Raw genomic sequence first — 24812 nt, forward strand, 5'->3', positions numbered from 1 at the left:
CTTATCTTTGCTATACTTTATTTCCCTCCGACAGTGATATATTTCCTAGGTGCAAAAAAAGTTAGAGGATCAGTAATTTTGCTGTGAAAACAAGAATGGAGCATACATGTCTGCTCTACAATCTATTTTCTTACAAAGAATAAGTAAGACTCCCCCTACTATACCATGAACATACCAAATCAGGCATACCTTTGATATTTGAAACTGAAAGCATTAAAAAAAGTAGCTAGCATACAGAAAATTTTAATACAATCTTATAAGAAATAGTTTATAACAGAAGTCCCTGAAAAGGATAATCAGAAGATTTTTCATCATCTTTTCGTTTCCTCCTCCCCACCTTTTGAAGCAGTCTAAGACTGACATGCCCATTCAGTCTTAAAAATATTACTCTGCTGTCACATCAACCTACAGGGATAGCAACTAAACAATATTACCAGAATGAACTTAATTACCTCTTCAGAAGTGAAGAGGGTTTCAAGTTTGATTGGCATGAAGAGCTGTCTCCAAAGACCCATTTAATATTATCACTGTATCAACAGGGGCCAAAACTAGCTAGTAAAATTTTACATCCATACAAATTTGAAAGAGATGGCATGAACAGGTAAAAAAATTATTTAATAAGCGAGTTGGTCAATAACTGCATTTTCACATACATTGCATTAGTCAGCACAGTGCACAGTATGTTTCCATCCTAGGCCATAACATTCACAGAAGCGATAAACACTCACGGTCCACAAAAGCACATGTAAAGGAGGTAGAGAAAATCAGGAGTAAAGTTAAGCCCAGGAAGAAGGGAGGGGTGTGGGGAAGGTGTTCTTAAGATTTGTTTTAATTTTCTCATTATCCTACTCTGATTTGATTGGTAATAAATTAAATTACTTTTTCCCCAAGTCAAGTCTGTTTTGACCATGATTGTAATTGCCGAGTGATCTCTCCCTGTCCTTATCTTGACCCACGAGCCTTTCGTTATACTTCCTCTCCTCTGTCCAGCTGAGGTGACAGAGCAGCTTTGGTGGGCACCAGCGTCCAGCCAGGATCAACCCACCACAACTGAGCATACAAGTAACAAAAGGATTTTAGATTCTTCGCTTCAGTTTATGGTTTAGTAAAACACAAGTTATCGTACAACAGACTGAAGAAACAACCCCACTGTACAGTATATGTAAAATGGTTTCCCAAGAAAATATCTCTTGCAATCATATGCCATATCTGACTTGCATGTCCCTCATAACTTTAGGGCCTCTCAGTCCATATTAAACATTTCAAGCAACGAGGATGACAGAAAACAATCTCTGAGTAGCTTCACTAGGGGGAGACCACAGCAAGAGGTGACACATTACCAGACCTCAGAGAATCAATAAGGCAGAGAAATTAAGAAATTAAAAGAGCATGCACTCTATTGTGTCTACATCAAACAGGCACAACTAACTCCACTGCTCAAGGAAAGTTACATTTATATCTCTGTGCACAGAAGCAACAATACAATCACGTTCTTCTCTAGTTATTTACTGTCAGTGCAAACAGAACAAGTGTATGATGATACATCCTTGGTAGCTTCTATCTCATTGTAGTTCAGAGACTTCTAGACAGGATAGTACCTTTGCAGTTTGCATCTCATTATGTAGGTGATCAGCTGCAAGCAACTTGAAGCTCCAATATCATTTAGAAATGGAAAACATTCAAAGTGATGTTTTACTATATAAATATGCCAAACTGACTAAAATCTTAAATAAATAAGATATCAGACTAATGCCTTGTGGAGTCACCCAGAGCAGAGACAGTGTCAATCTGTTCAGAAATTGCTAAACAAACAGGTAAGGAAATTCACAGGTATATCCTTGTATCCTTACAGCTGGTCTGCGAGGTTCTCCAGGCAGCTGCGGAGGGTAAACAATCCTGTTCTTTTTCTCCCACTTCCCAAATTTCTGCAGAGAGGTGCTTGTGTGGATACATGACAAAGGAAAAAGGCTACCGGATGCTAGCCACCTGCAAGACAAGACCACAGTCTTTGCTGCTGAACACAAGAGTTCTTTGTCCCTGCTCAGTTTATCTGGAAAATTGTGCACTTGTCTGTCTTGATAACTGACACATTTAACTATTCACAAAATAAAACTGTTCAGGTCCTCTATAGTTTATGTTGAAAGAGCTTTTTAATTCAACAGAAAGCCTCGGGCTTCCTAAAGCAAACCAGGAACCCTAAGATACATTGGTATAGTATGAGATTCCACATCAAGTGTCACCAGATCATCACACAAAGACACGGTCACATCTTTGTTCTTACGTGGGGTTCATTACTCACACAAACAAGTTATAACTTTTCCAAGACTATCCAATGCTTATTTAACTTTTACCAACAACATCTTTAGCAGTAAAAATTTCTAGCTTTTCAAGGGACTATCAATAAAGTATTAGAAGTTTATAAACATTCTGAAATTTGATATCTGAAAGATAGTCTAAACTACTTTCAAAATGCAATCAAGTCAATATAAGACAGCCAATAGCAAAAAAACTCTAGTTTTCAGTCAGTTTGCTCACCTCAGATTCAGAAAAACCAAGCTACATTTTGCCCCCTGCTTACTAGATAAAGTGGTATTGGGCAGCCGCTCGTAACTACAAGAAACAGATGAGTTCAAGACCTGTGAGTTTTACTAAGGCTTGAACAGCTTTGTGTGAGCAGACAAACTGTGCAAAGCATTTTAAAAATAACAGAACACATGAATTAGTTTCAAGAGGGCATTGTACACCTTAAAGTTTTCACATCCTGTTAGTATGGGGGTAGCACAATATACAATGTTACAAAATATTTTTTCAGATATTTACCAAAACCAGTTTATTTGCTTAACATGTAAAAATGTCACTCATCAAGACAACAATTCATCAAAACCATACATAATATCATCAATTAATACAGGAAAATATTTGACAAGCACATGAGTATCATTTTGCAATCTAATAACTTAGGCAGTAGTGAACTAAGTATTGTCTTCCTGGTATTAACAGAACATATTAATACATTCAACAAACTAAGGGATCTAACATTCCCTCTATCTGAAGGAAACCCAACCTCATGTGAAGAGCAACTCTATTTATGATAACTTTAGGAGAAGAAAGAGAACACAAACACATTGTAAAAAAGAAAACAGTGACAAGCAAAAAAAGTTCATTACATACAGGTAAGGGGAACAGGAAAGAAAAAAGCGAAGCACTTCTCTAGAAAGAATCATGCATAAGCAACAAGTGGGAGACACACAGACTAGAACAACTGAGTAAAAAAAATAGCACGTAATTCTGTTCAACTGCAAGGCAGTAAGCACAGGCAATGTAAGCCTATTTCTTCTTCCTTCAGTGACACAGATCTCTGCAATTTACTTCTGCAGGCTCTAGCCAGAGACCAAAGCTCTGCACTTTGAGTATCCACATCAGCCTTTCCTCTTAAGTCACAGATACAGTCAACAGTGGCCAATACTCCCCCAGCACAACCTTGTCATTTCTCCAGACCCAGGGGAATGACCAGCAACTACAGAAAAACAATGACTAGGGAGAGGGCAGAGGGGAACGACAGGTACTACGTTAACTGATGAGATCTGCACCATAAACTCGGAGGAAATCTAGATGTCCAATAGAAAGAGGTCACGGGGGGAAAGACACCTCCATCACGCTACAATCCCCAAGTACATAGAAAGACACTAGAGGGTCACAGAGCGACCTGTTCCCCACAGCTCCAGGGCAGGGCAAGAAGCCAGTGAGAAGGTCGAACCAAGCGACCCGCCGAGCGAGGCGGCCCAAGCTCCACTGCTCGGGGCGCGGAAAGGACGGGCCTGCTCGAGGACCGCACACGGAGGCAGACTCACCTCTCCGGCCGCGCCCAGCCGAGGAGACTGCGCGCCCAGGCACTACCTGCAAGAAAGCAACACAGTGAACAAGGAAAAAACAGGAGAGAACTCCCAAAACCAGGATTCCGCTCCATCCCCTCAGACTTACCCACACTAACTACCCACTGCGCCGCCATCTTCCCCGCCTTGCTTCACGGCAGGCGTTCCTGACGCACGCGCAGTGAGGCGGCTGGTTTGCGACGGTGTGCGGGGCGCTTGGCGGCAGCGCCCGTGGTGGCCTGGCGGGGCGCGTGGTGCGGCTTGGGGCGATGGCGGCGGCGGGGGTGCGGGTGCTGCCCGCCTCGCCCAACTGGTACAGCAGCCGCTGCAGCGACGCCAGCAGCGATGGCCGCCTCTTCGGCTTTGCGGCGAGGTACCGCGTCTGCCTGCTGGATGTCGGTGACGCCGCACCCGCGTTTTACGGTACCGCCACAACCCACTCCTGCAGGGACCCCGGGCCGCCCTGACCCCCTGCCTTTTATATGAGTGCCCGGGCCCCGCGGGGCCGCCCTTCTGCCGGGAGCCGCCGCTCGGCACGTGGCGGGCGGCGGGAGCCTGGGGGTGGGGGGCGGGTTTAGGAAGGCCCCGTGCGCTCACGAGGGTCCCAGCGCGGTCTCTCGGTGTCGGTGCAGGAGAGCTCATCGGGCACACGGACAGGATCTCCGGGTTCGCGTTTTGCCACTGCCCCGGGCAGGGCAGCCTCTGCGCCAGCAGCTCCGACGACGGCAGCGTCAAAGTCTGGGATACGGAGGCCCTGGCTCCCGTGGCGGAGTACAGCCTGCACCAGGTAGGGGGCCCCCACCGGGGCTGCCGCTGCGGGGATGGCAGGGGTGAGGCAGGAGGAACTGACAGGGTGGGGTGGGGTTTTTTAGGTCTTGCACACAAAGCAGGGTGGTGTTATTTTAGCAAAGGTGAATTTCAAACCCGGTGAAATTAAAACCGTTGAATGCTTCTGGCCCGCTTTTTGTTCTAGCCTTAGGGCTGTAGCGTGGTTCCATCACCTTAATAAGCTGTTGGTTACCATCAAAGCCTCAGTAAGCGAGTATGCTTGCAGTGCGTAGTCATTGCCACTTAACCCAGCTCACTTTCATCTTTCCATCAAGTTGTTGTTCCACACAGGACAGACTAAGGACATGCATTTGAACAGCTACTGTCACTTAGGGCAGCATATTGGCAAATGTGTCACTCATGCCAAAGCCGAAAAGAACTGAAACGCTTTAGAACTAATTCAGCTGATGCTGGGGAGCGCTCACAGATTATTTTCTGTCTGTTATGCAGTGTTAGATGACAGTAACATAGCTTTAAATGTACTTGATTCTCTTTCTTCAGAACACCATCTCGGCATTGCACTGGTCACCCCTTGTGAAAGATTTGATTGTATCCGGTGATGAAAAAGGTATAATTGTTTGTTACTGGCATAACAGAAGCGACAGCCAGCAGTTCTTCCCAGAGCCTCGGACAATTTTTTGTCTCACTTGTTCTCCTCACCATGAAAATCTGGTGGCGATTGGGTAAATATTCATTACATTTTGTTTTCCATTCTCCTTCTGCAAGAACCTTATTGTGAATTTTTGCTACACAATTGTAGGGTGGGGTTTTTTTTTTCTGGTATACAACAATTCAGGAATAACATTCAGATTTGGTAGACCTGCCAGACATAGAAATCCATAACAATGTAAGAGTCCCGGTTTGGTTTGAATCTTTGAAGTTTCTTAAAACTGTTATTTTTTAATTAGATTTGACTGGTATTCATTGCATTATACGTCACTTCATCTGAAGAGAATTTATTAGTTTGACTGGCCATTGTCAATGACTGCAATTCCAGTCCTTTAGATACCCAAGACTGTACTGAATAGAGTAGGAGCATGAAAGCCCTTTAGACTTAATGATACAGTTCTTTTGCAGGAGAACAAACACAAAGAGGGAAGGAATGAAAGTGATTTGTAGTAAAGGGAAAAGTTTTCCTTGTATAAAAGCCACTGTAGTTTTTTAAGTCTCTGAAAGCTGTATTACTTATGAGCTAGTGTCATTCATGAAGCAAAAGGTACTGGTTGCACTTTTTGAAAAGGCAGCTGCAGGTACACCAGTGCTATATGGGAGCTCCCATTGACCGTTAGCCCGGTAGTCCCGTTGCTGCTTGTGATTTGGCTTCTCTGTAATATGGAGATAGTGATCCTGGTAAAGAGCTTGGAAATAGAGTCAGATATTATTCCACAAGGATCCAAGAATCTCTTCGTTAATTTAAGTCTCTATTTTTAGCTACAAGGATGGCATGGTGGTCATAATTGATATTAGCAGGAAAAGAGAAGTTCTTCATCGGCTGAGAGGCCATGACGATGAAATACATTGTCTGGCCTGGTGCCCTGTGCCTGGTGAAGAAAGATTACCTGCTTGGCAAGATGAGCTCCAAGGTATGTAGAAGTGATTAATGGTTTGTGAAGTGATTTTTAATTCATATAAATGTCCTTCAAGAGAATTGAATTCCTTATTCATAGAAAGTCAGTAAGCAGCTAATCAAAGGCAGCCAATAAGTTCAATTAAAGTATGTTCTGGTAAGGAGGAATATATTTTCAGTTAATTTTTAGAAAGCTTTGGATTTTAAAGTGTAATAACATGACCTCAATGGTATTCAGTAGTTCCTTCAGAGGAAGGCAAAGTTCCAAATGGGGAGCTGACACAGGACACAGCCATGAAGAAAGGATGTTACCTGGCTTCAGGAAGCAAAGATCAGACCATACGAATATGGAGCTGTACTAGAGGCAGAAGTAAGTAAAATTAATAATGTGAGATAAACAATAACAATACGCTGGAAAAGTTCTTCTCTAGCTGCAGCCTTCATTTGCTAACTTGATAGTTTAAAGCATGGGGAGTGTACTTAAAGTTTCACATTCAGAGGACTTCTTTTTCTCTCAGAGAATTTTGATGTACTAGCTCTAGATGATCCCTCTTGGTTCTATAGGTGTAATGACTTTGAAGTTGCCACCCATGAAGAGAAGAGGTGGAGCCGTTGATCCTGCCATTAAGGAGCGCATTTGGCTGACAGTTCATTGGCCTTCTGGTCGTTCCACAGAAATTGTATCCAGCTGTTTTGGGTACGTAGAGCACAGTAACTGCAGATTCATTTATTGATACCTAAGGAAGAACTGGGTAGGAAATGTTCACACCCCCTTCCTCCTTCCTTCCCAGTATAACTGGAGAGAAGAACAGGCCAAGAGCTCAAGTGGGAGTTCAGACTTTTAGAAAACTACTATTTGTCCCATAATTTGTCTAGTAATCTTAACTGACTATTGACTGCCAATGGTACTAATTGTGGTTTTGCTCATCTACTGGGAGAAAATGACATGTCAGTTTTCTGTGTGGTTAACTATGGATATCATTTTTAGCATGGTATTTGCATGTGTGTATGTGTGTCTAGTTGTATTAGTCTTGTACTTGCAGTATGTATACATAAAATATAGTCTATATATAGCCTGTATCATTCTTTTGAAGCGAACAATGAAGTACCCACTTTAAATTTTACAGAGGAGAACTGCTACTCTGGGATTTGACCCAATCTGGAAAACGCAAGTGGACTCTTCTAGGATCTTCCGAAGGACAAAATCACTCCCGCATTGTGTTCAATCTGAGTTCTGTGAAGCGTCAGGACAAAGAGCTCCTTTTTTCCATTTCAATGGACAGAGATGTAAGAACCATTTACGAAATTAACATAAAAATAGCCGTACCTATACAGTTTGACTGAGTGAGGCTACCCCTTTTAGGGCCACACATTTTCTCTTAAAATGGGTTTACTGCAGTATTTTATAACATCATTGCTTAAAATTTGTTCTGAGCACAGGTTGTGTATATTTTTGGTAGCTTACAAGCTCAAGCTCTTGCCATGCTGGAGTGAATGGTTATGACATTCTGGACTTGAATGGTAAGCATTTAATAAAGGGAGTTTACCATTTCTTCTTCCTGTATGTTTCATTTTTAAAAAGCCTATTTTTCCTTCTTAAAATCATTTACTTGTACAAACTAAAGCATCTGTTTTGTAATTTTTTTTTTTTTTTAACTTTTTGCCTTTTACAGACAGGAGAACGCCTCCTATTTTGAAGTCAGAAGAGGACCATAGTATTAAAATATAGTCATTTTGTCCATTCCATTACAGTCTTCCAACTATTGCAGCCCTGTCTGCCACATGCAGTCCTCTGGGTGCAGATAACATGCTATCTCAAGCCTTGAATTTGACCGTTTGATTCTTCATCTCAGTCATGCTTTGTTTTTTCTTGTCATACCAGTCACTCTACATTTAACCATTCCTTGTTCCTTTGCTATCCTTCAGGTGAAGTGCTGGGACCTATCAACTCTCGATTGTAGCTGGACCATGCCCTCACTTGGGGGATTTGTCTACAGTCTTGCCTTCTCTCCTGTGGACACAGGCTGTCTTGCCATCGGTGTTGGAGACAGCATGATCCGGGTGTGGAATACTTTGTCCATGAACAATATTTATGATGTTAAAACCTTCTGGCAAAGCATAAAGTCCAAGGTTACAGCAGTAAGTGTGCTTTTGATTACCTTTTTTTTTCCCCCTTGTCTCTTCACCTCTTTTCACTCCATTTTTTTTTCTTTCAAGAATATTATTCTTTCTTTTTCACTCTGAAGAATGTTTTTCCCACCTAAAAGTATATAAAGACAAGTTGTTCCTTTTGTACTTGATTCTTTTGGTATACATTTTAGAATCTGGCAACAAATGTTTAGACCTTTTTACAACCCTAGATGCTTGCATTACATCTAGTGAAAATCAGCTGAAAGTCCAGCTGGCTCTTACATTACTTTTCCTCTTTTATCCTCCTTTGTGATCCTTCCTTGCTTCATCCATGGTTGCCCTTGCTCTGCTAGGAAGTGTGACATGCAAAAAAAACAACACTGATGTCTTCAGTTTGGGTTTAACCAGCAGTTGGCCAGAGGCTACTGCCTGGTAAAATTGCTGGCAGCGGTAAAACATGGTAGTTATTCTTGTTCACACCAAAAGTTTTTTCACCATCCCACCATATTCCCCATTTCTATTTTGTAATGTAGATGTCAAATAGAATTTGAATTATTTTAGTCCCTTTCATCTTATCCCACTATACGTGGTAGGGGGGAGAGCCTTTGATACTCATAGCGGAGTGATCAAATCAAGTGGCTGTAGTTGGGAGACTGGATATAAAGGATGGAGCTTGCTCATCAGTTTCAATGTTTTCCTTTTGTTTATTATTTAGAAATAATGTGTCTGTAGCTTGTGTTACTATGGGTCTCTTTCTGTTTTGCTTGCAGTTATCCTGGCATCCAACTAAGGAAGGCTGCTTGGCTTTTGGAACAGATGATGGAAAAGTTGGCATATTTGACACCTTCTCCAGCAGGTAAGAAAATAGTTTTCAATGACAAGAGTAGGATTAAATTAAAGCTAGTCAAACAGTTGGATTTTCAGTGCGTCTTTTCATCTCTCCATTATGTCTGGTAGCTTCTAAGGTAATCTTTACTTCAGCTAAACTTAAAATTGGATGAACAGAGATCTCCTGTGGAGGGAGGACATCAGTCAAGAAAAACTTTAGCCAGAAAGACATTTTCAGAGAATGAAGAACAACATGCAGGTGAAGGTCATCAGGACAGTTTTGTTACAATCTTAGTAGTGTCCTACAGGAGATGCTAAAAAGAAGGCTTGGTTGAGCCATGGCTTTAGTATGTTAAAACATACTGTTTTAACAGTATGTTTTCACCACTGGAAATATGTTGCTTTGATTTTTTTTTTCCTTTTTTTTTTTTTAATTTCCCTTTGCTGAAATCTGACTGCTCCTGCTTCTTTTTCTTCCTGCCCAGTGCTAAGAATAAGCCACCACAGATCTCCAGTACTTACCACAAGAGGACTGTATACACGTTAGCCTGGGGGCCTCCAACTCCTCCTTTGTCTTCTGGTGAGTCTTCCAATGCCTTGTGACAAAGTAGAACATCCATGCAGAGCACACAGATGCCATGAAGTTGGTATGCCCTCCCTTCTTAGGAAAAGGAGCCCCATTTGCTTGGTAGCAATCTTTTCTAGCAGCTAAGAATGCATTCTGCCTGAGGAATTGTTAATAGTTTTGCAAGGGAGCAAAACAATCTCTTCTAGTTTTTTAATTATAGTAGCTTCAGGAAATAGGTGGGAGTGGTATATCACACCTCTCTGCTTACTTCAAGGTATTACAGACCAGTAGCTGTCTGCATGGACTTCCTGCAGTAATTGTGTCGGATCAAATATGGGTTCCTTAGCTCCAGAAGTATGTTTCTACCACTTGAACTAAACAAAACAGCTCCATTAGCTCTTCTTATGCAACTTGAATTTTTAAGGACCAAACTTTAAAGGGAATTTTAATGCTTGCAGTGATTGTGCTATGGAGAGATCTGTTGGTAGAAATGAGAGGTCCTTTCAGATGATTGTTTTGTGAGAATCTCTTGCTGCTGGATCACAGGCAGTTGAAGCATGCATATAGCCTTTTAATACAATGTTTTGATTTATAGTGGGAGTCATTTCTGGGAAGACTGATGAAGAACATAGTATATTTAGCTTTTTTCCTCTGTTTGATAGGAGGAGAAGGTGAACAGCCCTCTGTAACTTTATATAGTTGTGCTGGAGAAGGTATTGTTTTTCAACACAACCCCTGGAAGCTTAATGGAGAGGCAAATGACATTAATAAAGTCATCCGAGACACTAATTCAATCAAAGTGAGTATGATTTGGTGGGGGGGGGGGGCTATGGATTCGTGGTAACCATATCATAGTTTTTATGGCCTCGTAGTTGTATATATTTGATTTTGCCATCATGATGTATCTGTAAGAAATAAAAAATTTGAAACCTGCAGTCTCCACAGAGACTTCTGTGGACTGTCTTCACAATAATTGTCTTCAGAGACACTTACTGACTCAACTATTTAAACAGTTTATGTGTTTGCCTCTAAAAAAGGTTCTTTTTTTTTCCCCAATGTCAACATGGCACATCTGTTCCTGGCATCAGTTAATTAATTTTCTACTGTGTAATTTACTTAAACAGAAAAGTTAAATTGAAGTATAGAGTCTGGTTCTAAAGCGGTGTGTGTAAAGCAATTAGTTCATACAGAGCTTTCCCGTTTCAAAGCATTTGAAGTAATATCCTGAATAATGTCGTAGCTTAGATCACGTGGTGGGCATGCATGGGTTAAATACTTAACTTCTCTAGTTCTCTTGTTTCAAACATTAACTTTTTATTTTTTTTAATTAATTTTGCAATAAAGGCAGTCATGATTGTGCAGGAGTCTGTTTCCATTTGCACTGCAGCTAATGCAGAGTGGTTGGTGATAACAAACCATAACATCTTTTCAAGTATGATCAGTCATTTCTCAGTTGAAAGTACAAAATAAGTGAAGTGGGTTAGATCTTCAATTACTTTAAGTCAGCAAAGGTCAACTGAAGTCAATCAAATGATACCGATTTATATCAGCTGGGTTTTGACTTCTTCCTTGAGTAGAAGACTCGCTGGGAGTCGAGAGACTAATGTCACAGGCAATAAAACGATCATTTTTGGGTATCTAAATTGTAAATTGTAAGTAGCTTTCATCTGAATTAGAAATAATAGAAATAATTACAAGTAAACTTTCATATCTTTTGAAATATTATAGAATTTGCTGGCAATGTCTGGGGCTTTCCAAGAAACATAAGGAGATCAAGCATCAAGGTCCTACTAGAATCTAGACAAACTTCCTTTGAGACATTTCACTGAACTGATAAAAGTCATCACTGGTTCTTGCATCAGTTCATTCAGTCTTTCTTAATTGCTCAAGCTTATGTCACTGCTACAAAAGCAATGGACCCTTTTGTGACTTTGATTTTGAAGACTAATTGCAACTCTGTCCTCTGTTGAATGTACACGAGAGAGATTTAAGAGTTTTTGGCAACAGTTGTGTCGTCTTTCTACAGCACAAACTGCCTGCACGTACAGAGATCAGCTGGAAACCAGATGGCAAACTCTTGGCTCTTGGCAATGAAGATGGGTATGTTTTACTTGTAGGTTAAGGAGGTACATGTGCTGATCTTGACTAGAATCACTGTAGTGAAGCAAAAGTGCTTTTTGTTGCCCTGGTTTGTCTCTGTTCCTTCACTGCCAATGTATTTGAATTGTGATAATACAGCATTCCTTGCTGTTATTTGGTTTAGCTGCTCTAGGCATGGAGGATCCACTTATGGTTGAAACACACTTTTGCTGATGTACTAAACAAGGGTTTGAGTTGAATCCAGAAAAAAAACAAACTCATTAGTTGCTCTATTTCATGTTCTGTAATTTCTGCTCATGCAGGATAACAAAAAAATTTCCCATTTTCGCTGACTACTGGAATTCTTACACTGTTGTTCTTACATTTCAGCTCAATTGAAATATTTCAGGCGCCAAATTTGAAGTTGCTCTGCACTATCCAGCAGCATCATAAACTGATTAATGCTATTCGTTGGCATCATGAGCATGGGACCCAGCCAGAGCTGAGTTACTTGATAGCTTCAGGCTCAATCAATGCTACTATTTATGTGCATAATCTGAAGAGTGTCATAGGTAACAATTTGCAGATTATATGCCAAGTCTTGTTGGCATCTTTTTTTGTATACTCCCATTTTGTCTTGCTACCCATACTTGATCCTTTCCTTTTTACCTTCAGAGAGCACTTCAGAAAGTCCTTTGACCATAACAGAACCTTTCCGAACTCTGGCTGGGCACACAGCTAAAATCACAAGTCTTTCTTGGAGCCCCCACCATGAGGGAAGATTGGTATCTGCTTGCTATGATGGCACTGCACAGGTATTGTTCCACAGCCAGTGTATTTCTTTTAGTTTCAAATCATCTATTTTACAGTGTTTTAGAATCAAGCTGACTAAACAGCAAAGCTTCTTTAGTGAGATAAACTACTGAAGTACTGTAAATTTACCTTTAGTAACCATCTCCTGGTTCTGGATACTTGATATGTAGGTACCTGTATGTTTTTGTGACTTGTGAATTGATTTGTAAGTCCAATCATTATTGTTTTCCTTAAAACAATAAAAAATTCAATGTTTTTTGGATCCTTAAAAAAAAGATGCTACGCAAATGTATCGATGCAAACAAAGGAAGCGCTGAATTTTCTCCTTTTGCATGTTGGTATTTGAAATACCGGTGCAAACACCCTAAAACACAAGCTCCTACAGGTGCAAGTCACTGAAGAGAAAATGCAGAGTATTAGGGGAAGATGAGGCTTTCTGAGTAACTGGATTTCTTTCTTGTTTATAAGGTATGGGATGTTATGAAGGAAGAGCCACTCTGCAACTACCGAGGGCACCAGGGCCGGCTACTCAGTGTCCAGTGGTCACCAGTGGATTCAGATTCTGTTTACACAGGAGCAGATGATTTTTCTGTTCACAAATGGCACATCTCAAAGCAGGAGCATACACGGCCTCCTCAGGGTAAGTATATTCGAACAAGAAGATCCTTTCCTGAAGATGATGTTGGAGCTGGGAAATAGAGGGTTGCCACATTGAAATGGTATGATAAGTTTTATGGTGAATTCCAGATCTGCCTGCTGCCTCTTCAGGAATAAACTGTGCCTAGGTTTAAACTGAGTTGTATCCCTATTTGGAAACTAAATGTAGATCTTGAGAGACAGACAGCTAATACACTAAAAATCTCTACAGATAATGTTAGGGTAATTTTTGCAACTTTTTACAGGCAAAAAGAGTATAGAATTAGAGAAAAAAAGAAGTATGCAACCAAAAGTCAAAACCAAGAAGAAGAAGAATCCTATAGGAAAGAGTCCAGCCAAGCAGGATCTAAGTGATGCCATGAATGGAGATGAAAGCACGAAGGATGTGTTGCTAGACGAAAATGGAGTGTCGGACCATGAAGGAGAAAAAGCAGCTCAGGAGGCAGAGTTGCCTGATAAAGTCTCCATGACTGGTAATAATCAAATCATCTTAGTTCAGTGGTTCCCAGACTGTTTAGCTCTCAGAGCACCACCAAGTTTAGTATTTTCATGCAGATTTTCTTATAATACGGTTTTATTGAAAGAGTCCACTTGAAGAAAACAAGGTTCTGGAATGCCTTTCATAATTTTCTAAACTAGTTTGGGACTAATTGCTTTATATAAGATTCTTGCCTTAGTTATTGTGTTTGGCTTGAAATAATGTCATCTTTTGATCAGTGTTGCCTTCTGGTGATAGATTCTTATAATGCTGTTGAATCTTCGTTAGTGTCTGTTGTCATCTTACTTAGCTTTCTGACAATTCTGTAATGTTCTCCTAATATTTCCTTTCCCTAAAAAGCTATTAAGTTCTATGGCAAAGCAAAGCCTGGTTTCTGTGTATTTTGAAGTTAACATAATAGAATGTGAATATGTCAAGTATTCTGCTATGGGCTTTTCAGTGTATTGTTTTTCCTTTTTTTATTACTTAACTCCACAGTGTCCAAGGATACATCTTCATCTGCATACGATTATTCTTCATTCAGCTTGCCAAAGCCTTTTTTGACCCAGAAAGCCACTCCTGTGAAAAAGGATCCACCAAAAGAGAAACCAAGTTAGTATGTGTCAGGGACTTTTAACAGTCTGGCATCAAGGCAGAGTTCCTCATTCTAGGCTTCTGTTTGGCTGCAGCTTCCCTTCCTAATGTGACAGCAGATAAGTGCCAGAGAAAGAAGAGCATGCTTGTAAAATCTCTTAAACGTTTTAAGTTGCTGCTTCTTTTATTTGCCCTGCTTGTCAGGTCAATTGAGTAGTTGGTTAATGTGGGCTTAGATACTGCCTTTTAGTTGCTAGTTTCATTCCAGTCAAGATGGGCAGAAAAATATGCAAAGTGATCAGTATTCAAAAGTCTGAGTTGTTGTAATAGAGATGCATGTGGCACTTGAGCATCTGGCTTTTGTTTTCCTGTGTGAGGAAGAGGGCATGTGGGAATATGTTAGAAAGTTCTGCTGTAGGCGATTCTTGTAACTTGTGCAGCAGCGACTAAAATGTGTCTGATTTTTCAGCTCCTGATGCCTCTCTGAAGAAAAGGAAGCCTCGTTCTATTCTGCCCTTCAGCACATTCATGGATCACAGATCAAAAGATGAACTGCATCAGGACTGCTTGAGGCTGGCTGCATGTCTGAAAACCAAAGGTACCAGTCCAATATACTTAGAGGGTAGGTACTCTAAAGTATTCAGAAGCATGTGTCCAAGGACTTGACTTTGACCACTAGGCATTACTTTTTAAAAATCCTTAACTTTATCAAAGTGTGTGACTAGCTGTGGTCTCTTATCCAACTTCTTTTGCAGTGTTTCCACACTCTGTAGCCACTCCAGACAGGTTTTGAGTAGGATCCTATTTTGTGGAGATAGGGTAGAATGGTCTGCATACGTGTAAAGTGTTTTTCACCTTCACAATTATAACATGAGCAAGTGAAAATAAGCCATGAGAGAGATGTTTGTGTTCCCACATTGTTCCTTAGAGCATGCAAAGGAACATGAGATATGTTTGATTTAGAGTAAATGCTCTACACAAACACAGTCCTTCTGATCAAACTTAGATGTAAGTTCTAAGTGTTGATCTGCAAATCGTTAAATCTGCTATGCAAAAAAGAAAGTAGAAGATGTAAGTATTTGCCAACAGTTGAGCATAATGGAGTGGTACAGTGACTTGGTAGGTCCCAGTTCCCAGCATTGTACCAAATCTTAAATATTCATTCTTTTTATCTGTTTTAGATAATAATGAAGATGTGTCCCCTGACCTCAAAGATTGCCTCCACTTGGGGCTGTTCACAGACAGGGCTTCTCTGCACAAGATGATTGATGTGGAAGGTAAGTGGAGTAATGAATCCTCTTTGACTATATGTCCATTGTAACTATTACATTCATGGAGAAAACAAATTGGGAAAAATGCGTGAATTTTCTTTACTGTGGGTTAAAGTGTAGGATTAAGAATGCTGGTCTGTGTGAAAAGAAGAGGTATTTTTCCCAAATAGTTTGTATATCTTTCAGATGCAAACCTGCAGTACCTTAAGCTTGAATAATCTCACTTTTGCCAAGTTATTTTACTATGGCAAATAATGCTATTGCGCTTGTACTGATTGGGAGTGTGTTTGCTTCCAACAGGAAAACATCACTTGGAGAATGGGCATCCAGAGCTCTTTCAGCAGCTCATGCTGTGGAAGGGAGATATGAAGGGTGTCCTCCAGGCAGCTGCCGAGAGGGGAGAGCTAACAGACCAGCTGGTAGCAATCTCGCCCATGGGTATGTTTGTTCTTGTAACACATAAGCAGATAGTTAGCTGCCAAGGGTAGCCTCATTCTGATCATTCTGGGTTGGAAAGTCATGATTGTTCCAGACTGAAAGGAAGCTGGTTCTTTAACTGCCTGATAACAAAAATCAAACATAAAATATATACTATTTATGACAAACACCTGGATGTTTCCACAAGCGCCCGTGGGTTGGGCTAGCAGGAAATAGAGTGGTTTCCTTTGGGACTTCTTGAAGGAGTAGGCCCATCCTTCCCAGCACAGAGTGGGTTCTTTGTAATATGTAGCACTCTTTCCAGCTTGCTGTTGGTTTAAATATATTTTCAAGTTATTTTACCAGTAGTGAAGTCCTACAGTCGTGTTCAAGCCCTAGCTTTGCCCCATTTCATTGCCTCAGTGACTTGTATTAGCATGGTTAAGAAAGAAGAAACTAGCCTGGAGCAGAGAAGAGGTACATGTTGAAGAAACCAGTGATGATGTCATCCCACAGGAATTCTTCCAGTTTTAAAACTGCTTCCAATTGTATTGCCTTCTCTTTTGCAGTTGGATATCAGGCCTGGGTTTGGACGGTAGAAGCCTTTGCGAAGCAGCTGTGTTTTCAGGAGCAATATGTGAAGGCTGCCTCCCACCTCCTGTCCATCCATAAAGTGTACGAGGCTGTCGAGCTCCTGAAAGTGAACCATTTTTACAGGTTGCTGTATATTTATGTTTAGGATTTGCTCTTGTTTTCTAGTGGGGTAGATTGGATGTTTTGGTTCACTTTTTGTACACAGTCAGTTAATTTTTCTGTCTGGTTTCTCTTATGTGCATTAGGGAAGCAATTGTAATTGCTAAGGCCAGGTTGCGTCCAGAAGACCCAATTCTGAGGGATCTCTACACCAGCTGGGCAGCTCTGTTAGAGAAAGATGGTCATTATTCCATGGCTGCCAAATGGTGAGTGTTACTGGGAAGAAAACAGAATTGGTTCCATGCCTGAAACAAAGAAGGTTCTTGGTTTTGTAGCAGCTGAAATCTGTTAACTGGTCTGGCCATTATTTGTCTAAGGTGCTTTCTGAGCTGATCTCACTAGACTCCTTCTACAAGCTCCAGAGGGCAGTTCAGAGCCAAAGGTCCAAATGCCATACTACAGTAGAGCCATCTCTACTCCATATAACCTTTGTCTCCTAAATCTATTTATTTCTCTTTCTCCCAAGCCGTGCATGGTATGCATAGCACCAGAGGTTTCAGTCCAGATTATTATTAGCTTACCTTTGTAGCTCTGCATTAGATCAGGCACCATATGTCTATAGTAAACTTTGGTAAGGCAAAGAGATGAGAGCTCTCAGAACCTGTGGAAAGTACAGGTTTATCTTCATTTGTATGTTTGTGCTACTGTGTTGCAATACAATTTAAAAATGGTATCTTAGTACTAATCAAGTTTATTTGCACTTATCTCTTTACAGTTATTTGGGGGCTTCCTCACCCTATGATGCAGTTAAGGTGTTGGCAAAAAAGGGGGATGTGACATCCCTTAAAACTGCTGCTGAGCTTGCACTGATATCTGGAGAGGAGGAGTTGTCAGCAACTTTGTCTTTCAGATGTGCCCAAGACCTGCTGTTATCCAGGAACTGGGTGGGAGCTCAGGAAGTCCTTCAACAACATAAAACTTTATTTGTGAGTCTGGTCGTTTCCTTTCATCTTTCTTTAGCATTGTCTCTCTCCAGATTAACTTGGCACCACTTCCCATATGTTAATAGTCCACAGGTAGTCCTTTGAGCTGTTTTTTCCCTCAAAATCTTTTTCTAGAAGTTTATTGCAATGACCCTATGAAAAAGCATGTGCCTTTGCAGAAGGAAAGGTGGAGAGGCATGTAGGCTCTGTGCTTGTTAGTTATATGAGAGGTAGTTGAGAAAAGTGGGATTTTCTTTAGGTATGTAATACCGATCATAAGAAGAAAGAAGTGAAGGAAAGTGTTTTTCCTGTTTACATTAAAGGAGCAAATGAGCTAACTGGAGGCTTAATCCAGAAACTCGTTTTCATGCAGACTGAGAAGCAGGAGGCTAGCTTAGCTTGTTCTGGGGTTTCTTTCTGACCTTAGGGTCTCCGAGTCTATCAGCACTGTTCTTTGGTACCTGCAGTTGTGAAACAGTCTATCACCAACAAGCTGCTACTAACCATGATGTTCTTAGATTTATCTACCTGCTGTGGTCAGTAAGGGATTGTTTTTCTTGTAGCAGCAGCTCAGTGCTTTTTTTTTTTTTTTTCTTCTTGTTAAAGGGACAAAGACTTGTTTTCTGCCTTAACGAACTGCTTTGCAAGTGCCTTAGTGAAAGAAATCCCTGTGACCGAAAAAGCCCTGTGCCTCCCTGTTATCACAGCTGGGAGCTGAACAGAGAGGCCTCATTTTTTGACATGGTGATAGAAGTGTGGCAGAATGTATTGGGCATGGACACCACTGAACAAGCTACATGTGCAGAGGAGCAGCTGCGCAGTATTAAGCATCCTCCTTCTACCAGTAACACACACCCAAAGCAGGTAAATGGATTTAGATCTGTATATACACTAAGCGTTACTATGGCACATGCAGTAAAATGCAGCTACTTTGTGATGGTGTGCCAGCTATTCCCAGGGGACTGGTGTCTGCATTCTGCTGCAGGATGAGGTTATACTCTGGGAGTAGATGATGGGCAGCTGAGACAGCTTGCATAGCCACCAGTTTGTTTCTGCATTTGTTTCTGCACAGGGTAAGAACTGATATGTGGTGTCAGTGATGAGCACTGAGATGTGCTGGCTGGCTGGGAGTGACTGGCATAGCTGAGCAGTCTCAGCAATGAGTCAGGGTTTTGTGTCAAACTGTTAGGAGAGGCAGGGCTGCTTGATGTTAAAATATCCCGGAGTTCAGAAGGTCTCTTCGTAGACTGGTGCTCCTGCAGCTCTTCTCTCTGACCACAGTGAGTCACTGACCTTCGGTGTGCTCCCACTTCTCATCTGTTGAGTAGGACAGATGCAAGCACAGCTGCTGATTTTACAGTTATAAGTAATGTAAACGTGCTCTATCTATCTCCTGCATGAAGGAGACTATGTAAATTGCATTGTCATTAAAATGGCTTTTGGTTAAGCCATGTGCTTCTGGGCTCTTCCACAATGGTTATAGGCTGTGAGTAATTCATACTTTGCAGTACAACTATTAATCATATTCTCTGGTGCTTCCTGTAGGTGCTTTTCCATATCTCCCATGACCTGACCCTTGCAGCCCTGAGCCATCAGACTGCTACCTGGGATGAGGCAGTGAAAAGTATTCTTGGAGCTGTGACCCGCAGTTATGACGCTGGTAATTTCACTCTGATGCAAGAGATTTGCAGTATCATCCTTCCTGAAGGTCAGTCTCTTCTTGTGTATCTCCAGGCACTGGGAGATAGGGAGATCTTCCTTGTAAGCACAGCTGTGTGTCCATTGATATTACTAAGTGTAATAAAGTTTGGAAGGAGCAAGACATACCCATACGTATGGAAACCTGTGGAATTGGGCTAGTGCAAGGGCCGCGGGGCAATCAAAATTTGTGACTGTGGAAGGAAGCTCAGCAGTGTTGGCTGGTGTGGTGATGTTGGAAACCGAGCAAGTTCTGTTCTGTAAGGAAGATGGGAACATTGGAAAGCTGGGTTCATCTCAGTTACAAATCACTCCAACTGGCCCTTCCCTTCATTCTCTGCAGAGTACACAGTGCATTTATTTTGCAGCTCTTGACCATGTGAGTGAGTGATGTGCCGCTTAGGACCAGGGACATTTGCTGTAGATGATGAGAATATGCAGACTCATGCTAACTAAAAGAAAGTACTGTGTTTAAAAAGATGCCAAAGATGTCTGCCTTTGCTTTTCTGCTTCCTGCACCACTCTGCCAGCATCCGAGTAAATGTCTGGTTTGGGTCTCCAGGATAGCCATTTATTTACCGGATCTGGTCTTTTTCTGTTGAAATCTCTATAAACTATTTGTAATCCTTTTTTTCATTATTAGGCTGTGATAACCTGAGACACAAACTGGACAGCACAAGTTCTCAGAGCATGGACGCTTGCAGAAGTTTAGAGGGCTTTGTGGCATACGGACTGCTGTATGACCTGTGGTGGAACCCAGCCAAAGACTCCCTTGTCTTGCAGAAGGCTGTTTTGGATTCTGTGCTGTGTCCCAGTGAGCAGACAGCTCTTGAGAAGAGCTGCGTTTCAGGTCAGTCCTCCTCTGAAGAAACTCCTGATCAAACTGCAGTTGAGATGGATCAAAACCTCTGCAATGCAACTGAAGTTTGTAGGTGTGAGAAAGAAAGTGACTCAAGAACTAGCTCCATTGATTTGGTAGACAGACAGTCAAAACTGAATGGCTGCAAAGTGCTTCTTTCAGAAGAGATCGCTGCTTTACAGAACACTCAGAGAGACATAGCTGAGGTCCAGCAGATTTTAGCAGATATGATTCGCCAGCATCAGCAGCAGAGGAACAATCTCCAGGAAAACACAAATGGAAGCACCCAGGAAAGCAACCTGCAGCAGAGTTCAGAGACCGAATCAGGCAAACCATGCTCTGACAGCAACCAGATGAATTGGTAAGCTTCAGAACAAATGGATTGAAAAGCATTGCTTTTTTTGTGTTTGTGCAGCACATTTCTTGTTTAGCTCAGATTGCCTCTAATCTCAAGCTTGTGACCCAAGGACACTTCAACATACAGCTCAAAAGTCTTGCAGTTCCTTCAGTCTAAGCTACTTACTAGGGCTGAATAACTTCCTGATGCACAGGGTGTGGTGGTACGGTAAATGAACAGGGCAGCTTGAAAAAGGGAGGCTAATGAAAAGGACAAGCATGATCTAAGAGGTCTGTCTCCACTATTTGGGATTTTGGCAAGAATGAGCTAAAGGATGTAACTCTTGTCCAACTCCCCTGTGCTCCCAGTATAGGAGGGAGGCTATGCACTCATGTAAGCAAGAGAGTTACTCATGACACCTGCTCTTTTCTTGACAGTAAAGATGAAGTAAAGGAACCAATTACACTCCCTGAGCTAACGAAGCAGCTTCTAAAAGCAAAGCAGAAACTAGCAGAGTTTCCAGACAATTTAAAGGTAAGTTTTCAGAAAGGCACTGCGGTTCTGAAGAAACAGTCTTTTTGTAAGGGCAGCCTCATCATAGGATCCCTTTCATACAGAACGTGAGGAACAGTGACCTTCTTAGTGATCTTAAGGCAATTTTGAGAGAGAATTGACACATGGCATCAGGGTGATATTTTTCTTTCAAGCATAACTTTCTCCATGCAGTTGGAAAGCGCAGGTAAAGCTTTTGCATGGGAGAACTTAGTGGGATATTCTGTATGAATCTCTGCCATGCATTTTAAAAGTAATCCCTTGCTACTTAAAATTACGTAAGCAAAACCAGTTTTGATAAACAGTGAAGTGAGAAATTTGAAGTATAAAATGGCCTTTATAGATTAGGAGCTGTAGGAACTACACGTCACATGTTAGAAAACAACATTTCCTAGGCTGTCTTACGCCCTCTGTTCTCTAGTTTACAATATAACTAAAGGTAATTAAGAGGGGGCAAACCTGGTTAAACGTGAGCTAATGCACTGGAAGAAGAGGGAAAAATGCATTTGACTCATGACTATCTGTTCCAGAGATACTATAAAGCAGTGTCTGCTGGCTTCAGAGCTGACTGCCTGAATATGTTGTAGCTGAACAACTATAATTGAAAGAATAGACATCACCTTGTGTTCCTTTTTTTGCAGGTCTTCCCGTTCCCCGACGTGCTGGAGTGCTGCCTTGTGCTCCTTCACGTTGGATCCCAGTGCCCTCCCGAACTACATGAACAGGCACTGGACCTCCTTCAGAAACACGGCAGTGCTAGTACTTACAAAAAGGCTGGCAGGAGGTTCTTCACATGACGTTTTGAGACCAAGCCACTTCCCTTGAGCTGCCTACAGCTACGTACCATCAAGGCTGTTCTTTCTTCAAGTGAAGGCTTGTTTTGATGGCTGTGGTTATTTTGGATGAAACTACAAAAAAATCACGTTTATATACGTGTATATACCAGACTACTACTACTTAAGGAGATTTGTTAGAAAATTGAAAAGCAGTAGGTTGTGGGCTTGAACTGTATACAGGATTTTTGTATAGGTTTTTTTTATTTGTTGGAAGTTATGCTAGTGAAAGCTCTTGCTATTTACAAGTAAGAGAAACAGTTTTGAGCAGCTGTATCGGTCTTTCAGCAGAGGAGGAAAAGTAGCTGCCCTCAGGAAAAACAATGGTTTCTGTAAGCAAACTGACCCTTAAGCCAGTATTGTTGCTACAAGTGTTGTGAGTTTATTTTCCCTCCTTTAAAATAAAGTCTTCTACCACCATGAATTGGCATTTAATTTGACGGATAGAAATTGGTATCAATCAAGGGCAATTTTGTTAAACATTACTACATCAATCAAACTCAGTAGATAAAACAAGGGTGTGCTATGACTTAGCTTTGCATGGTGAAGCCACCTGTACAACGTAAAAGGGAGGGCAAGATCTTTTATATTTCTTTCCAGCATGACTAGCAAGAGATAAAGGATTTCTCCAGGTCAGGAAAAGGCCCTGGTTTTGGCAACATTCGTTGGCTGAACAAACTGCTTTTTGCTACAGTGATGGTAAATTTGAGGTACTATCAAGTTCTCTAGAAAAGTTGCTGATCTAGAAGTGCCAAAAAGAATCCTAGATTCTGGAGTCTTGAATGTGCAACATTTTGACTGGTCTTACAGCTTGCTTAAGGTTTTGCCTGTCTTGTTTGAAAAACTCACTCTTCCTAAGAAAAAAACAAGACTGCACAAGCCTTAGTGAATGTTGCATCTATCTTCTTAGTAATTTCTACAAGCAAGTTTTTAAATACAGTAATAAAGCTCATGGTAGGATGGGGAGTCATGAATTTAGAAAGCTTATAAATACAGTAACAATTGTAGCTTAAGAAAAAAGGTAGGGATGGATTTTTTAGATCAAGACCTGGTCCAGATTCTTCCAGCCAAAATGCAGACTCGGTCCTGACTGATTGATAGATTTCCTGGTCCAAGCCAAGTAAAGCCTCAGAACAACGTGAAGAGCAGTAGGTGAAAGCCAGGGGCTTATACTAAAAGAAGATCCCTTTGTAGATGCGTTAATCTGGTAAACTGTTGCCACTAACTCCCAACTTGCTAAATTCTGTACAAAGTACTTGAAAACCAGGAGGGGGAGCTAGTGCTTAACCAAACAGCCCTCGTACACTTCGCAAGAACCGCTACAGTTTAGATGGAGCAGGAAAACTTCACACAGGACAGATGAGCAAAATGGATTTGTCACTTTAAGTGGCTATGCTGCGCTGAAAGAATACTCCACAATACTGCTAGCTGTGCTGAGACAAGCAGAAAGAGAATAAGTGTCCCCAAAAGAAATCTTAAGCTCAACTTTCATCAGCTACTGTACAAGAAGCTCAAAAGCAGATTTTACTAAGAACTACCCCAGTAGCACATCATAAATGGCAAAAGAAGAAAACTGAGCATATTTCAGCATGTATCACTCAAATTCAGATTCCAAAGCCTGAACTTCGGGAATTTCAGTGCTTTATGCAAAATCCAAAACAAGGCCTGGTTTAAAAAAATTTATTTTACAAAAATTAAAAACAAGTAGTATTTACAAGCATTTTAAATACCAGCTCTAAACCTCAGTTCCTTATAATGAATTGTTTAAGCCTGTTTAAAATGCAAGACAAAGTCGTAAAATTTTAAGTTAAGTTTGCCATTTTCAAAAGGGTTTTTGTTTTTCTTTTTTTTTAGAGAAATGTTATTCTAGAGCTGTTGGGGAAAAAAAGATACCATAGAATAGCTCACTTCTTTTTAAAAAGTCAGAATCCCAAGTTAAGTTATTCCATCCTCTAACTACTTTTCAGATGTTTGTAATGAAGAAATAACTGTTTTGTCTGTTGTTAAGCATACAGTAAAATTAGGGGCTGGAGAAGCAAGGGGGAAGAAGTGGAACAAATCTGCTGAACTACTTGTGTTGCAAGGAGAAGAATAAAATGCTAAGAATAATTTAAAAAGAATGTATATTAAATTGAAGAAAACTGAAGTCAGAGTATTGGTCTAATCCCTGGTCAAAGGTGAACTTATAGGCCTCAACAGATTTCCAGAACCTTTTATTAATACCCCTAAGAACTAAGGTGAGGCTCCGTATGGGTCAAACCTGCACCACACAGAATTAGAAACTATGGAGAGCCGATCAAGTCAGCTCCAGCTCCTATCCTTTCCCAATGTTGTTAAAGCAAATCTCTGAGTATATTTAGCTGCAAGGATCATTTTTAATGTCATCCATTCCCAAGCCTCTGCAGTGATCAAAGGGAGCAATCTCCACAGACTACACAAAGATAAAATAAGCAAAACATGAGGTGAAGCAGTCACCCTCACAACATGCAGAAGTAAGTTTTAAAATAAGCTTTATAAAGCACAATTTTCAAGTTTGTGTGCATGTCTGTGTCCATTTGCACCGGATTTCCAGACTCTTAGCTCTACTGAATATTCTACCGTTACATCTTCCTTGCAGATTCTGTACAGTATAAAGAGGAAAAAAACAGAGGTATACACAGTAGGTTCTGTCTTTTGCCCTTGGTATTAAAAAGATGGCAAACCACAAATGCTGGCATTAGGAATTCAGTCAACTCTTTTCTGGGTTTCAAATGAA

At 41.0% G+C, this 24812-nt stretch overlaps 1 protein-coding gene across 1 annotated transcript; it reads left to right on the top strand.

Moving 5' to 3' along the window:
* Positions 1-4141: 4141 nt before the first annotated feature.
* On the top strand, positions 4142-22021 carry GEMIN5 (gem nuclear organelle associated protein 5; the record flags this gene model as incomplete). Its single annotated transcript, XM_082006076.1, has 28 exons — positions 4142-4295; positions 4505-4659; positions 5202-5383; positions 6132-6283; positions 6506-6637; positions 6832-6964; positions 7395-7554; positions 8194-8406; positions 9168-9253; positions 9711-9805; positions 10456-10592; positions 11820-11893; positions 12263-12444; positions 12548-12687; positions 13154-13325; positions 13588-13815; positions 14319-14432; positions 14884-15012; positions 15596-15691; positions 15986-16123; positions 16672-16819; positions 16942-17061; positions 17571-17781; positions 18385-18642; positions 19324-19486; positions 20120-20696; positions 21110-21206; positions 21866-22021. The coding sequence occupies 28 exons, from the start codon at positions 4142-4144 to the stop codon at positions 22019-22021; spliced, it is 4602 nt and encodes a 1533-aa protein (XP_081862202.1).
* Positions 22022-24812: the final 2791 nt, after the last annotated feature.

This window comes from Phaethon aethereus, assembly GCF_964289735.1.
Source record: "Phaethon aethereus genome assembly, chromosome: 14".
NCBI lineage: Eukaryota > Metazoa > Chordata > Aves > Phaethontiformes > Phaethontidae > Phaethon > Phaethon aethereus.